Source organism: Dermochelys coriacea, chromosome 4 (genome assembly GCF_009764565.3).
Source record: "Dermochelys coriacea isolate rDerCor1 chromosome 4, rDerCor1.pri.v4, whole genome shotgun sequence".
Lineage (NCBI taxonomy): Eukaryota > Metazoa > Chordata > Testudines > Dermochelyidae > Dermochelys > Dermochelys coriacea.
Genome location: NC_050071.1, coordinates 27,411,205 through 27,428,006, shown reverse-complemented (window position 1 = coordinate 27,428,006; position 16,802 = coordinate 27,411,205). Strand labels below are relative to the sequence as shown.

The following is a 16,802-nucleotide window of genomic DNA, read 5'->3' as shown; positions in this document are numbered from 1 at the left end:
AATCATATAGAAAATAACCTTGTATAGTTCTGCAAGTTTATTTTTTTGAAGATTGTTAAACATTTGTTATTGCAAGAGGAACATTTCTAATGTTTTGCATATTTTAGGGATAATTTTTCAGGGGTATGCTTATACCAAAATTTGCCATCTTGGATGCTAAATTTAGGTGCCAAACCATATTTAGGCACCTAAAGAGACTGCCAGATTTACAGAGGTGTTGAGCATAATTAGCTCCTGAATAAGTCAGTGGTTTGCAATGGTGAAAAGTGCTCTGAAAATTAGGTCATTTTTTAATTTAGATGACAAAATATGGATGTGGTTGTCTAACTTTAGGAACCCATGGTTGAACATTTGTTATTCTTCGCGTAGTGTCCCTGTGGGTGCTCTACTGTTGGTGTGATAGTGCTCCTGTGCCTGGGAGATCTTCAATAGAAGTGCTTGTTGGGCCGCACATGCGCTTCTCCCTGTCTTGTGGCATCTATATAGTGCTATGTGGTCCAAGTGTCTTCACTTCCTTCTCAACTGTCTTTGATCTGGGACAGAATCCTGAGCAGAGCCCTTCAACCATCCCGAGTCTTTAGTAATAATAGTGTTTCCATTATAGTTAATTGTTGATACCAGCCGTTTCCTTTAATTTTTTTTTGCCCTAAAAAAACCCAAAACCCGTTGCCCTTTCCTCCCTATTACTCTTTAGCTTAGCGTAAATTTCCTTTTTTCTATGCTCTTCCTAATTGGGAAACTCTCCCTGCTCGGGTTATGCCTGGATCCCCTGGATTTAAGAGATGCCTCTTTTGCCGTGAGGCCACCCCCATGACCGATGGTGACTCACGGTGCATACACTGCCTCAGTGAGGGTCATGTTTCTCAGAAATATACCCTATTCCTCAACTTAAAAGCCTGGTACAGAAAGAACTGTGAACTGAGGCTAATGGAGAGCTCTGAGCGACCAGCCTCAGACCTTGGCCCCGATATCTCTCCTATGTGGCGCTCACCATTGGCACAGTCATCAGCCAACCCTCACTTGCCATGCACTACCAAGAGAAAATCCATACTTTTACACTGAGATGAAAGAAAAGGGCCACTAGCTCACTCTCTAAGGAGCGACCTTAGAAAAAAACAACCCTGGCAAGGTCTATAGCCCTAACGTCCTCAGGGGTGAGACTTGGCTCCCACGACTGTCCAAGCATCTTTTGTACTGGCGTAAAAGACAGGTCCAAGGACTCTAAAAGGGAGGGACTACAGGTGGAAATACTGTCTCATGGCACTGCAAAAGACAGTGTAAAACTTTCAAAATAGGCACTGACCTCCTCAACAAAAATAATCTTGAGTGCTTTGGCACTGACTAAACATCCAGCACTGAGCAAGCTCTCAGCACCAAGTAACCCTTTGGCACCAGCTACTGGGCACTCAAAGGAATGCATTCCGCCATCGGCACTGGCTATGCCTTCAACAACTACACCACCACTGGTGCTGATGATGCTCCTGTTGGTACCACAGGCATTCAGATACCCCAGAGAATCATAGTCTCTGATATGCCAAAGTCGTCACGTCTCCACAGTGAGTTCTCTGCACCTCATGCCTACTCTCCACATCAGCACTCTACTTCCAAACTGAGGACTAGACCACGGTTCTTGAGTGAGGAAGAAGAGGAGGAAGGAGAGGAGTACTCCACTGCACACAGTTCTCCATCATATCAAGAGCAGACACGTACAGAGAACCATCCTGTCATCTCCGATACCCAATGACCAGAACTGAACCAGGTCCCTGGTATGGACCCCCATGGATACAACCCCATATGCCAGTTCTTCCACATTGGCCCTATTGGGACCCAAGGGCTGTATATAGGGCAAACTTTCCCAAATTGCCCACGTAGCAGAAGCAGACACAAAGACGAACTCTGTTGTCTTCAGTCGCTAGATCACCTGACATTGAACAAGAAATCCACCCCAAGATAGAAGGTCATTCCGTATTTATCCACGCATCACAAAAAGATTCTTTAAGGGCCATCAAAACCTTTACCTTCAAATATGTGACCCGCACCTTGGGATACCAACCTAGTTCTGCACTATCTCAAAGCCCTCCAGTTGAGCCCATAGCAATGTGCTCCTACACCCACGTATCCGTGAAGACAGCATTTCTTGTCACCATCACGTCCGCCTGAGAGGTAGGAGAGATAGGTGCTCTCATGGCATATCCTCCGTACACAGTCTTTCACAAAGACAAGGTCATGTTATGATCACACCCAAAATTCTTACCCAAGATGCCATCCTCTTTTCACGTAAACCAACCTATTCATCTTCCTTCTTTCTTCCCAAAGCCACATGGCAACCAGCATGAAGACATGCTGCACACATTGGATGTCAGATGAGCATTAGCCTTTCACACTGATAGAACCAAATCTTTCAGACAATCGCCGCACTTATTTCTCTCCGTTGCAGAGAGATCAAAGATCATATCCAAATAATGTCTCTCTGAATGGATCTTGGAGTTCCTCTGCCTTTGCTACCAATGACGCAAACTGTGACCTCTCCCACCTGGAACTTGAACACATTCCACTTGCTCGCTGTCCACCTCAATTGCGTTTCTGAGCAACGTGCCAATTACTGACATTTGCCAAGCAGCCACTTGGGCATTTACAGACTTTTTTTAGCCAACACTATGCAATTACCCATGATGCCGTACAAGGATGCACTGTCTTATCAGCCTTAGTAGATGTCACTCTGAACCCTGACCTTCCATCTATGGGCACTCCTCTACAGTCATCTATAGTGGAGCACCCATAGGGACACTGCTTGAAGAAAAAAAGATTACTCACCCTGTGCACTAACTGAGGTTCTTTAAGATGTGTGCTCCTGTGGGTGCTCCACTACCCACCCTCCTCCTCTTTGCTTTGGAGTTTAAAGATAGACTCTGTGGTAGAGAAGGAACTGAGGGCAGTTGGACTGCACAGTGCTATATAGACACCACTCATGGTGTGAGATGAGGAGGAGCGCATGTGCAGCCCAATGTGCACTGCTACCGAAGATCTCTGATCTCAGGTGAAAGAGGTGCTACCTCATAGGGGGACACATCTTGAAGAACCTCTGTTACTGCACAGGGTAAGTAACCTTCTCTTCCGTATGATTTTAATTACAGTAGTTAGAATTGTGGTTAGGATTTTCAAAAACACATAAGTGACTTAGGAGCACATTGACTTTCAGTGGGACTTGTGCATCTAAGGGCACTTCGTGCTTTTCACTGAACTGAATTAGTGTCTGCCTGGATCGTTGCTTCAGGGCAAGTTGGTGTGCTGTAGATTCACATCCTAACTTGCAGCATAGTAACTTGTCATGTGAACAAACCCTAAGTCACTTAGACCCTTTTGAAAATTCCTCCCTGCATGTTTAAATTCCTGCACATTGAGGTTTACTTCACACTTTCATTTCAAGTTAGTTGTGAACTAGCTGATGGGGTTTTTTTTGGGAGTGAGTGTAGAGAAAAATGGGGTAATCCCTTGGCTCAGTCTTCAAATTTGATTTAATTTCTCCAAGATAAATCAATTGACCACCACATGGTCTACTATTTGTAGATATTTTGGATGAGAACTTAAAAGAAATCCCCTATGTGTTCTTTGTGGACAGTAAATATCTCCTCATATAGGATTATGAAACTATTTTGTGTACTTGTCCAGATATTTGGCCTCCTCTTCCCCATTCTGTTTGTGTTGTGTATTTACTGGCTACAAATATGGCTGTACTTATGTGTGTGTGTTTGTGTGTGTGTGTGTATGAAGTAATTCAAATTAGTTTTAGCTATCTATCTTTGTGCGTGTTTATGAAGTAATTCAAATTATATGTATTATATATATATAAATTATGTATATAACAAATTATATGTATTATATATATAACTAATTTGAATTACTTCATACACACGCACACAAGTACAGCCATACTAGAGAGAGTGTGTATGTATATGTGTGTGTATGTATATATGTGTGTATATATATATATATATATGTGTGTGTATGTATATATGTGTGTATATATATAAAAGTATGTATTGTACAGACAATGATAATAAAAGTTGTATATGAGGAGTCTGATTTTCGAAGCTGGGCATGTGTTATTACCTGGACCTATACCACTTGTGCATGTGCAGACTGAGTACATATCTGTGCAAACTGTCAGATATATAAGTGGCTGTGGGTACACAGAAGCCGAATACTGGTAAACATACAAGTGGCATTTGCACTTGTTCTCTTCTTTGAAAATCAGGTCCTATATATCCAGATAGATTCAAGACCTTAGTTACTATATATAAATTATCTTCACTTCGTTAAGAAAGAAATGAGACCCTATATGTTGCTATACTCATGTGAGCACTTTCTGCCCATATAGTTTCTAAATGTGCTGCAGGTTGTCATTGGCATATTTTTTCCTATGCTTCTCTAGAGATTTGTACATGTGAAATCAATCACCCCAGCTCCTGGTACATATAATGAACCATGCTCAGCTCTTGAATCCTTGAAGAAAACATCAGGAATGAAAACAATCCCATTTGGTCAAACTACAGTTCGGTTCACTCAGGACTCCAGGCTTGAAAAAACACCAGGTTTGCAATTAATCCAAGTACTGTTGGCATTTAGTTTACATGACCCAATATTAGGCAGATTGATATTCTAGGAAGTTAGCAATTAATCTTAAAAAGTATTATTAAAATACAGTAGGTATTAGGGCAAAATACACATATCAAACAGCACTCTTATTTATACTGAAATCTGGAAGGAGCCCAAAGGGAAACAAATGTAGTCTTCCATTCCAGATTTTGTTAGCTTGGTATTTCTGAGTAATTTTATACTGTTAGTTCAAAGTGATAAATGTAGGCAATATTATTTGCACCTGTTGGATTTACTGATCTAAAAGAAATCCTAGCTGAAATAAACGGAATTTGAATTGCATTTGTGGGGAGTGAGTTTTTTTTAATTTGTGTTGTTGTTTAATAAGGATTCTCTGTGTGAAGTGTAGACTCTGTAGATTTTTCATAGCAGCAGAATACGCAACATGAACTATCTTAACATGGAGAGTGTGGTTCTGCGTGATGTTATATAGTAATTTAACAACTGCCAATGAGGTTTTTGTTCTTTACTTCCTGCCTGGTAAGGACATAGCCAGGTAAAACTATTTATCCCAGTGATGCACTCCCCACTTACTGCAGGGCCCTAGAAGAAGAAATGCTTGAATTAGAGCAGGGGTTGGCAACCTTTCAGAAGTGGTGTGGCAAGTCTTCATTTATTCACTTTAATTTAAGGTTTTGCGTGCCAGTAATACATTTTAACATTTTTTAGAAGGTCTCTCTCTATAAGTCTATATATTACATAACTAAAGTATTGTCGTATGTAAAGTAAACAAGGTTTTCAAAATGTTTAAGAAGCTTCATTTAAAATTAAATTAAAATGCTGATCTTACGCTGCTGGCCCGCTCAGCCCGCTGCCAGTTCCGTTCACCTAGGCTGGCAGCGGGCTGAGCGGGGCCAGCGGCTGGGACCCCAGACTGGCAATGGACTGAGTGGCTCAGCCTGTTGCCAGTCAGCCCGCTGCCAGTCTGAGATCCTGGCCCTGCCCACATAGAGTGGGTACCTACCTTCTCCCTGGTTCTAGCCCATTTTCTTCCTCTCTCTCTGCACTGAGCTGAGGGTGGGAGTGCACTGAGCATAGGGCTGGGGGTGAAAAAGCAGGCTGGGGGTTGGGGTGTAGGGCCTGGCCAAGAGCTAGAATGAGGGAGGGGGCTCAGGGTTGGGGAAGGAGGTTTGGGTGTGGAGTGCTTACCTGGGCAGCTCCCATTTGGTGCAAGGGGTGCAGGTAGGAATGTGGGTGCATGTGCAGGAGCTCCCGTTTGGTGCTCAGGGTTGGGGTGGAAATGTGGGGGGTACAAGAGTCAGGCATAGGGTATGGGGGGCTGGGTATGTGAGGTGGGGTGCAGGAGTCAGGGCATGGGGTGTGTGGGGATACAGAGGTCAGGGCAGGGGGCTGGGAGTGTGTGTGGGGGTGTAGGGGTCAAAGAAGAGGGATGGGGGTGTGGGCTAGGGTCGTGGAGGTGCTCCCAGTGCCCTGCCCAGAGCGGCTCACGACAGGGGGCTGGCGGGGATATGCCCTGATACCACCCCGCTTCCCCGAGGTCCCGTCCCCACCTCTTCTCTGCCTCCTTCCCGGAGTAGCAAGCGTGCTGCAGTTCCACTGCTCCCCCTCCCTCGCAAGGGTGAGAGAGAGAGAGGAAAAAAAAAGGGAAAATAACTTTAAATTGACCATTATGGACATAACACCCTTCATTGTCTCTTAACCCCCTTACTGTGTTGAAAAAGCATCCCTTGAAAATATTACTTTCCCAATATATGGTTCCCCTCCCCATTCTCTCCCTCTTCTATCCCCCTCACTGTGGAGTATTTTGGGAGGTGATTGATTACTACACCGAATGTGTGACAGTCAGATGTGCTGTCTGTTGATATAATTGTATAAGTGTATGAGGTCACATAACTGTTTTTTGCAAAACTGAGTGTAAATTTGATGAAGTTGTGATATATATCAATTTTGGTCTCTGTTGGAGATGGAAGTGAGAGCCTTATGGAGCTTTAGAGTGCATTATCAATAGCATTGTAGGCAGTATGAAGATGGAAAGGAATGCACATGTAATTCCCCTTAACTTCTTATTTCCAAGTTTTTAAGGTTTTGGGTGGATGGGGTGCATTCTGCTGCAGTTTTAACTGTTACTAAACATATTTTTTGTTTTCTAATATCTAATGACGTTCCTGAATGTGTCACGTTCCCTAGGTGTTTACTGAGGGTACAGCTCACCCTTTTGCCATGTTCTATTTTGAGGACTTAAGTGATGTATAGGCCTTGTCCAGGCCCTTTGCCCAAGGATGAGTTTCACCCCATGTTCTGTTCTGCCACCCTTACTCATGTTGAGTAGTCCCTTTTTCTTTGAAGTCCCACTTATTAAACTGCTGTCCCATTCTTCACCAAATCAACAATACTGCAATACCAGTGCTGTCTGTCCTGGGTAACTGCTGTCATGGCCAGTGGGCTACTTGCAGAGTAAGATGCTTCTCAGTCTGTGTAAGGGTGGCTGAACAGGACTTTAAACTTAAATAATTGAGGTAGTTATTTAGTTATCCCAGGCAAAATGGGAAAACTTTTAAGAGTGATTACTGTACATATTACTGAAATATAACTCGTCATTTTGCAAATCAAAATCCCTCAGACCACAGGGTCCATACATTGTATAACTGGCAGATAATTTCACAGATATGGGTCAGTAAATGTATGGCATCCCTGTGCTTTCATTGGTTGAGACAATTTCATTACAATATGAAAACATAACATTTTTTAAATTAATATTAAAAGATAATGTATTTCTAAATTACTATTTATGATAAAAAATCGGGACTATGATGGTGGCTCATAACTCTAATGTGACTTTTTCAGGTCCAGCTTTCTATAATATTCTCAACTGTAGTATTGAAAGAGGGAATTTTAAAAAAGCTTACTTGGAGAGTACAAAGAAAGGAGCATTTGGATCTTCAGCTCCTCGACCTCTATGTGTTTTTACGAGGGGAGCTTTCTGTACTCCTGGACCAGCTGATTATCAGGTAACTTGAAGCTATTAACTTTTTAAAAAATGGTAAAGAGAGGTCTTGGGGACTTGGTCTGTCAAAATAAAAAGCCTCAGGGTTTTGGAAATGTTTCATGAATATTGTTTAGAAATACAATGTATATTCTTAAAAATGTTATCCCTTCTGGCCTTCAAAAAGAAAAGGAGTACTTGTGGCACCTTAGAGACGAACAAATTTATTTGAGCATAAGCTTTCGTGAGCTACAGCTCACTTCATCGGATGCAATCAGTGGAAAATACAGTGGGGAGATTTATATACACAGAGAACATGAAACAATGGGTGTTACCATACACACTGTAACGAGAGTGATCAGGTAAGGTGAGCTATTACCAGCAGGAGAGTGGGGAAAAAACCCCTTTTGTAGTGATAATCAAGGTGGGCCATTTCCAGCACTTGACAAGAACGTCTGAGGAACAGTGAATGGGGGGGAGGGGGAGAATAAACGTGGGGAAATAGTTTTACTTTGTGTAATGACCCATCGACTCCCAGTCTTTATTCAAGCCTAAGTTAATTGTATCCAGTTTGCAAATTAATTCCAATTCAGCAGTCTCTCGTTGGAGTCTGTTTTTGAAGTTTTTTTGTTGAAGAATTGCCACTTTCAGGTCTATAATCAAGTGACCAAAGAGATTGAAGTGTTCTCCAACTGGTTTTTGAATGTTATAATTCTTGACGTCTGATTTGTGTCCATTTATTCTTTTACATAGAGACTGTCCAGTTTGGCCAATGTACATGGTAGAGGGGCATTGCTGGCACATGATGGCATCTATCACATTGGTAGATGTGCAGGTGAACGAGCCTCTGATAGTGTGGCTGATGTGATTAGGCCCTATGATAGTCTCCCCTGAAGAGATATGTGGACACAGTTGGCAACGGGCTTTGTTGCAAGGATAGGTTCCTGGGTTAGTGGTTCTGTTGTGTGGTGTGTGGTTGCTGGTGAGTATTTGCTTCAGGTTGGGGGGCTGTCTGTAAGCAAGGACTGGCCTGTCTCCCAAGATCTGTGAGAGTGATGAGTCGTCCTTCAAGATAGGTTGTAGATCCTTGATGATGTTTTGGAGAGGTTTTAGTTGGGGGCTGAAGGAGATGGCTAGTGGCATTCTCTTATTTTCTTTGTTGGGCCAGTCCTGTAGTAGGTAACTTCTGGGTACTCTTCTGGCTCTGTCAATCTGTTTCTTCACTTCAGCATGTGGGTATTGTAGTTGTAAAAATGCTTGATAGAGATCTTATAGGTGTTTGTCTCTGTATGAGAGGTTGGAGCAAATACTTATATCTTCCTTTCATATCACACAGATTTGCCCAGATAATTTCCATTTGGCCGTGCAATAACACAAACAATCAGATATTGAAATATTTTAACAATTCTGTTTCTTTCTCACTAGGATTTATGATTTGGAAATATAGCACATATGTAATAATTGTTAACAATATTCCTACTCAGCATTGGGACAATAGACTTACATTTTTGTTCTTTCAAAGATGACTCAAATAGTAATAAGACTTGAACAGATAGTACTGCAAAATAAGATTTCTGCAAGCAATTGTTTTCCCCAGAGTCATATATGCTGTTTAGGAATATATACTTGCATGCTGTTTTGTGTAAGAGACTTTTGAATCATTGATTACAAACAAGCAATGCACGTAGATTAACTGTTAACTTTTTCACAAGTGCTCTAGTCACACAACCTTTGTGCAAAGAGATTAGACAGATACACCTTAGGATTTATGATTTTTAGGATTTTTTACCTTAGGATTTATGTACAGGTAAAACTTTTTTTTATAAATTATCACGGTTATTGTATTACCCTTAATTATTGCAATGATAATCACATGGGGGCATCACTGTCGTTTACACTAAAATCCCTTTACCTCACTCTGGCAAGAAAAGAAGCGTTAAATAAAATAAATTTACACTTTTCATGGTAAAGGGGCCTTATCTTAAATGGGGATCAGTTTCCAGGATCTTCCAATTTCTGACACGTTATTTCAACAGTAAAAGTTATAAAAATAAATATTTCATGGAAACACAAAATTTCAGTAGAACAATAAGTAGATAACTTTTCTCTCATCTCCCCCTCGTCATTGTTAATCACAAAATGACCTGGAGTGGTGGCTTAGTTCATCCAGTCAATCACACTTCTTATTTAGGCAAACTTTACTTTTCACCTGCTAGCTGATGAGTGAGTTGCTCCCAGTCATTATCTGTTCACTCTAATTTTTTTTTTTGATTTTGGAGATATTCTTTGACATCCCTACATGGGGCATTGACAGAGGGATTGAAACCTGGACCTATATATCTAAAATTGGAGCCTTTGCTGCCTCAACTGAAAAACCCTCACTTGTTAGCTCAAAGGTTGAGCAGATACATTAAATTCTGTTTGGTCTAGACACTAGAAAAGGACAGAGAGGTATGCTGAGTAAGCATGGCTCACAAATAGTTCTGTGCGCAGGCTCACTTGTGAATAAAACTGCATTTGAAAGGTTTGCATGCTCCTTATGCTCATGTTGCAATCCATCCTTGCACCTTTCTTTGATCTGTTCTTGTTTTATCTTGTTCCCACAAAGATTTTTCACTAGTGTCCAGTTCTCTGCTCCACAGCAGGGTCTCTTTCCAGTCCTTTCCCCTGCTTCCACACTTACTTCTCAATTCTTATTTATATAACGTGCACCAGCACTGGCTAGGTTTCTGTAAAATAAAATTAAACGTTTGTGAAGGCTAAAGAATGTTCTGCCTTCTTCACAGGTTCCCTGTAATAACTCATAGTTTTTTGATTAACTTACAGTAATGCTTTCTGCAAATTTCAAATATGGTTTTCTGGTGATACAACCAGAGGGCTGGTGTCCTCACAGTGGAAATATTGTAGGGGATTCCATGCCTGCATAAACTAATGAAAGCCCCTGAGTGGGGGGAACAGGATCCAGAGGGGCTGGAGCAGCTGTGATGGTGCCTGAGGTCAGGCTGGAGAACAGGGAGTGGAGCCAGGAAGGGCTGTAATGATCCCAGGAGCAGACAGGAACCCTCAGGATCCTCTTTTCTAGCCTGGAGCCGGCTGCCTCTGAGTTTCAGTATCCCCCTTCAATCTCCTTGCCCAACCATTCACAGGAGCCCCTTCTGCACCTTTATTGGGGTTGTATTATTATTGGTTAGGCTGCTGCCAGGCCTCTTCTATATACAGAGTAATTTTTAGGCTAAGTATTCTAACAGTGTTTGAGAGTTGGTTAACATTAACCACTATTTCACAGACTTGAGTTTGTAAAATTTTAATTATTTCTGCTCTTCTTCTTTGCAAAATTCATGGTCAGGATCAAAATAATTTAGACCTAAAACATGGTTTTTCTCTGAGAGCTGGGAGCTCTATTCAGTTCTCCATGGTTTGATTCTCTGTGATCTTTCACAGACATATACTGTATGCCCAATTAAAGTAATGAGGACTCTAGTCTCTTTAGAAAACATCCAGTAGGATTACAGTGCTGGATTGCAGTTAGATTAACCAATCATGAAACAGTGTAGCAATACATATGGCCTAGTTGTTGGTAAATTAATGTTAGGTTTTTGGAATTACAGGGTACTCAGCATTGCTTTCTGACAATAAATAATACTGCATTCAAGGATGCATCTTACACAGTAAAGTTAGGCTGAGGCAAGTAAACAAAAGATGAACTACAGTAATTTTCTAATATTCTTATTTTACAACAAACAGCACAATAAGTGTTTTTTCTTAATTTTTGTTCTAAAATATTTTTTTATAAATGGAAAAATACAATATTCCTAGATTTCAGCATTCAAGTAAAGATATAAAAATCTCAAAAGTCAAACTAAACATAAACAACAAAATAAGTGCTTCTCATGCAGGATCAAGTAATTAACATATTTCAGTCATGGAAATGACTCTGTCTCTTAAGTTCTGTATTATCAAATATATCAAGTATAACTACCTAAGGACCCCATTATTGCTCCCTGACAGCTTACTTTAACAGAATTATCATCATATGGAAAGGAAGAGAATATATATTACTAAATATGTTAGATGTAGGAAAGTTTTTTCCAGTATTTGTCAAATGCAAATAATTCAGTTCCCCTAGGTCTTAATCAAGCAAGCTGAACAGTTCACATACATTATCATTAGAACTCATTATAGAAAAATTTAGATCTTAATAGTCTCTTCTTAGAGGTGGGGGTGGCAAACTAAGGTTTCTTGGGGATATAACCAGGCCTGTGCACCAAAATCAGCAGTGTTTCATGGCACCTCTATTCAGTTTTAAAAGCGGCTACTAAAACCTAATGGGACACAAAACGTAACCTCCTGCCCCCCCAATTACTACACCTTTAACAAAAGACATTCTCAAAAATAGCTAGTATTTTCCACATTCGTGTACTGATTAAGAGCGATTAATAACAAAATATTGATACCTTTATCTATGTAAACCCCTATATAGAAATATACTTAAACTCACTGCATTAAATAATAAATGAAATACACTGATTGAAAAAGAACAAAAATTGCAGTTAACATTTCAAAATGTTATGTTGGTTCTCAAGGCCATAGCTTTCAGTATTGGTCACAAAATTGTTACAGTAGTCAAAAAATTATTATTCTACGTGGAGTAATGTAGCTCAGGATTATGGTTTCCACTGTTCCTGTTCTTCCATTTCCTGCCTTTAATTTTTTGTGCATAAAACTTTTAAATACACCAAGTTGGCTGCACATAAAGGTTTCCAGTGGGTAAGAAGTGCAGAGCTTATATGGTATCACAAAACCAGTGGGGAGTGTAATTTATATCATAGATTCTCAGCCTGGGGTGAATGGGCTTTGTGTGTGTATGGGTCATTGGAGTAGAGGAGAGAGAGTGGATATAGGGTAGAGAATAGAAGAGTGCAGGTGAGGAAACTGCATGGTCCTGAACCTGTTCCCCCTTTCCCCACAACCAATGTAAGCCTGTAGCTATGAGTAAAGATGCTGTCAGTATCTTGAAAAGTACCCTTTATCCTTTTATGGTCCCACTGCAATCTCTACTGTAGTAGCCCTGAGTACATTTTATAAGTACAAGTTTTCAGGCTCAGGAAACGGTCTTTTTGCTCAATCTTTTCTTTCCTGCTCCTGTGGTGGTGCTACTTTTGTACTGTAACTCCTGTGTTGTTTATAAGCACCCATGCATGCCACAGTTATGTGTTACATGTTACAAACCTTGTTCTTGTGGAAATGGACATTACAAGCTCCACAAGTGTTATCATAATGTGGGCTTTTTTAATTCTGTAGTTAGAGCAGCTAAGGTGCGTGCATTAAGGCCCTGCTTCAGGAAAGCACTTAAGCATGTGTTTAAATCCTATTGATGTCACCATTAAGCTGCAGTACTTATGGAGCCTCACATTACAATAATACATGTGGCGTTTGAAGTCAGTGGGACTTAAGCATGTGCCTGTGTGCTTCCCTGAATCAGGTCCTAACAGCTTAATACATAGTAATATGAAATCAAACATATTTTTCTTAGGTTAATTTAGCTTATTATTCACTTAAATGTTTTAAAATATCTTTATTGTGTGTGCGCATAAAGATTAGTGATAGATCACAACATGAATTGAAATAAAAAATAAAGGTTTTTTGAACACTTAAGGCCTTTTAACTTTCCTTTTTTTCTTTTTTTCCTTTTAGGAAAACCAAATAAATTACTATTTATATTGTTAGTATAACAATATGTTTATAAATTTAAACACTTAAAAACCAGGAACTTTAAAAGTTTAAGTGCTCATAGTAAAAACTTAGTTTTGCTGCATTACACTGTTTTCTATTCCTGTTTCTCTTTTTGGATGGTTACTTCTGTTTGATGTTTATATTGTTAAGTATTTGCTATAAAATATAAAGGATGAGGAATAGGGCCAAGCTGTCATCATCTTAGCTTTTCATTTGCTGAGTTTGGAGCACTGAACATCATAGGCTTAACAGTACCTTAATATCATGTATTTGTTTAGGTTTCAAGAGGTTTATACTGTAATGGGGAACTTGGCTGGAAGGAGACAATGTATAACTATTTGTATTTGTATACACTGAATGGATTGATTCTAAATCCAACAGAACTGAAGTGAATTAAAACTACAAAGGAATTTTCAGAGTCTGAAATAGAGTTTTTTAAAGACTAACACTTCTGCGTACTTTGGAATTCTCAGGGCAAAAGGAGCACTGAAGAATTACATAAACAACATAAGCAATTATCTGTTTTCTTGTCATCAACAGAAAGAACTCCAGTAGTTACCATGGTAAGATAACTCTCCAGATTATTTAGATAGTCTTTTTATTTTACTGAATTCCCTCTAATATTTTAAACTAATGAATACAAACAAGATTTGTGGGGTCAAATTCTTTGCAAGCTAAGTCCTTTGAAATTAATAGAATTATGCTCGCAGAGAATCTGGCATGTATTTTCTGTGGAGTCTGTAAATTTACAGCAATTAGAATGACATCTTCCAGAATGGTGGTAGAATATTTTCAATATTATTTTATTTCTGGTTCTTTATGTCCTAACATGATTTTGGTTTTTCTTACCACTGCTGTACATTGAGCAGAGAGTTTTTATTGAGCTGTGATGTTCAAGTCTTCTTTCTAAGTGGTTAATTTCGAATGCAGCAATGTATATGAGCAGTTCTACTTAGTTCTTACAATATGTATTATCTTGCTTTTGTCTACAAAGAATATCATCTCCCATTATGCTTTCACCTGAGTTTATGAGGCCCCTGCAAATTCATCACAGTGTTCTGAGGTCTTGCCTATCCTAAATAATTTTGGTGTCATCTGCAAATTGGCCACCTCACTAGTTACCATCTTTTCCAGATCATTAATAAATGTATTAAAGAATACCTGTCCTTGTGTGAAACACTGGGGCACTGTGGTATTATTCTTTGTTTTCTCTCTTAGCCAGTTTCTAGCTTTGGCAGTATTTTGTCACTTACCGCCTGACTACTTTTTCCATAAGAGCCTTTTATGAGAGATTTTTTCAAAGGCATTTTGAAAGTCCTAATATGCATTTTATCAGTGGGTTCCCACTTATCCATTATTCTGTTGGTGCTCTTGAAGAATAGATTAAAGAGGCATAATTGTCCTCAGTAGAAGTTGTGCTAGCCTGTTCCTCTCATCTTATACTCCTCTGGATTTTCCATAATTCTCTTTTTACTGATCTTTTCAACCAGTTTACCTGAGACTGAAGTAAGGTTTGTTGATCTATAATTCCTGGATTACCTCAAAAGACATTTTGTTAAAGACAGGTACCTTCCAAAGACATCTGCTACCTTCCAGTCCTCTGTTGTAGTAAGTGATTTTAGTTAGAGCTTGCATATTTTTGTTAGAAATTGAATCACTTAATAATTAATTCCTACAGAACTCCTGGATGTATATCATTAGGTGCAGGGGATTTTGTTGCTCTTTAATTTACTATTTCGTTCCAGCACTACTACCTTTGACACCTCACTCTTTGACAATACCTCTTTTTTATTACCTAAAAAGAGTAGCTTTGGGATAGGTGTCTCCTAAACATCCTCATTGTTGAAAGCTGATGCAAATGAATCAGGTAACCTTTCTGTAATACCCTATTGCTCTTGTTAATCCCTGATAGCTCAGCAAACTCACTGGTCCTCTTGCAGGCTTTCTGCTTCTGATACAATTAAATTATTTGTTTGGTTATTGGCAATTTGTCTTTCAAACTCCATCTTAGCCCTGCGAATTTTCATTTTAACTTGTGTCTACCATAGTTTATGCAGCTTCCTGCTGGTTTTACTTGGGCTTAATTTCCATTTGTTGAAGGATACTTTTATCTCAGATTTTCCCCTTCAGCCTTATGATTTAATCAAAAGACATGGACAGGTCACGGGTAGTAAACAGAAATTCATGGTCTGTGATCTGTCCATGGCTTTTACTAAAAATACCGATGACTAAAACTTGCGGGGGAGGGAGGGCCGCTACCCAGGGGCCCTGCGGGTGCTGGGAGAGGGCAGGCTGGGGGCATGGGTGGGCGGTGGCATGCGGCCCAAGACCCCCACTGGTGCTGGGAGTTGGCGGAGCCAGCAGGCTTCCTACCTGTCTCCATGCCTACCTTCCCCCCCGGGAAGCAGCAGGAGTTTGGGTGTGGGAGGGGGCAGGAGTGAGGTGGGCTCTGGGCGGTGCTTACCTGGGGGGTCCCTGGAAGCGGCATCCCCCTTGCTCAGCTGCTAGGTGGAGGCATGGCCAGGCAGCTCTGCATGCTGCCTCCAGCCAGGGCACCACCCCCGCAGCTCCCATTGGCTGGGAGGCAGCCAGGTAAGCGCTGCCCAGAGCCTGCCTCACCCCGTCCCGTGACCCAACCCCCCTGTCCCCTCCCACAGCCAAACTCTTCTGCTGGGGGCAGGTTGGCAGGGGGGCATGAGGGCCAGAGACTATGCCAGCAGCGGCCGGTGATGCGCCTGGTGCAGGGTCTGCCTGCGCTGCCTCTGAGCCAGGTGCACTGGCTGCTGCAAAAGTCACAGAGGTCACAGAAAGTCACGAAATCCATGACTTCTGTGACCTCCGTGCCAAACTCACAGCCATAATGATAAGGGTTTTTCTAACTTTCCTGCTTTCACTTTTTTAATGGGCTAAGCAACTCAGTTACCATATACTTAAGGATCTCCATTCTATTCTCAATGATTTTAATATATACACTTTTGACTTTAGAATCTTTTTAACTAGCGCGTTCATTTAAAAAAATACCCCCTCTCTGAAATTTAGTATCATACTACTAGCTTTTCAATGGTTTTGTGGCTCACATGCAGTATACATGTTTCCTTCCATGTAGATATGCAGAGTCAGTGTTATGAAGCAGAATATCTGTTTACTCTAAACTGAGCAGATGTTATTTGAAAGAGACAAGGAAGGTGAGGTAATATCTTTTATTGGACTGACTTCCATTAGTGGACGGGACAAGATTTTGAGCTTCACAGACCTCTTTTTCAGGTCTGGGCTAGAGGCTACAACACCACTGCATGCAAATAAACTTTAATTGAAAATCATTGAATGAATGACAGTAAAATAGAATTCTACAATACCATTTTTCCAATAATTTTTAAGAGCAGAGCTGGACATTTTATGACAATTAAAATTTTTTTTCTTGAAAATAAAATTTTGAATGAATAAGCTGATATTAATCAGACCTCATAAG

General features: G+C 40.4%; 1 protein-coding gene across 1 annotated transcript in view; it reads left to right on the top strand.

The window, feature by feature from the left end:
- Window positions 1–16,802, top strand: part of STPG2 (sperm tail PG-rich repeat containing 2) — a 421,381-nt gene that overhangs the window by 109,246 nt on the left and 295,333 nt on the right. The window contains exons 8-10 of the mRNA XM_043513260.1: window positions 4,433–4,592; window positions 7,462–7,625; window positions 13,807–13,896. Coding sequence (XP_043369195.1) covers window positions 4,433–4,592; window positions 7,462–7,625; window positions 13,807–13,896 — 414 coding nt within the window. The remainder of the gene's footprint in view (window positions 1–4,432; window positions 4,593–7,461; window positions 7,626–13,806; window positions 13,897–16,802) is intronic.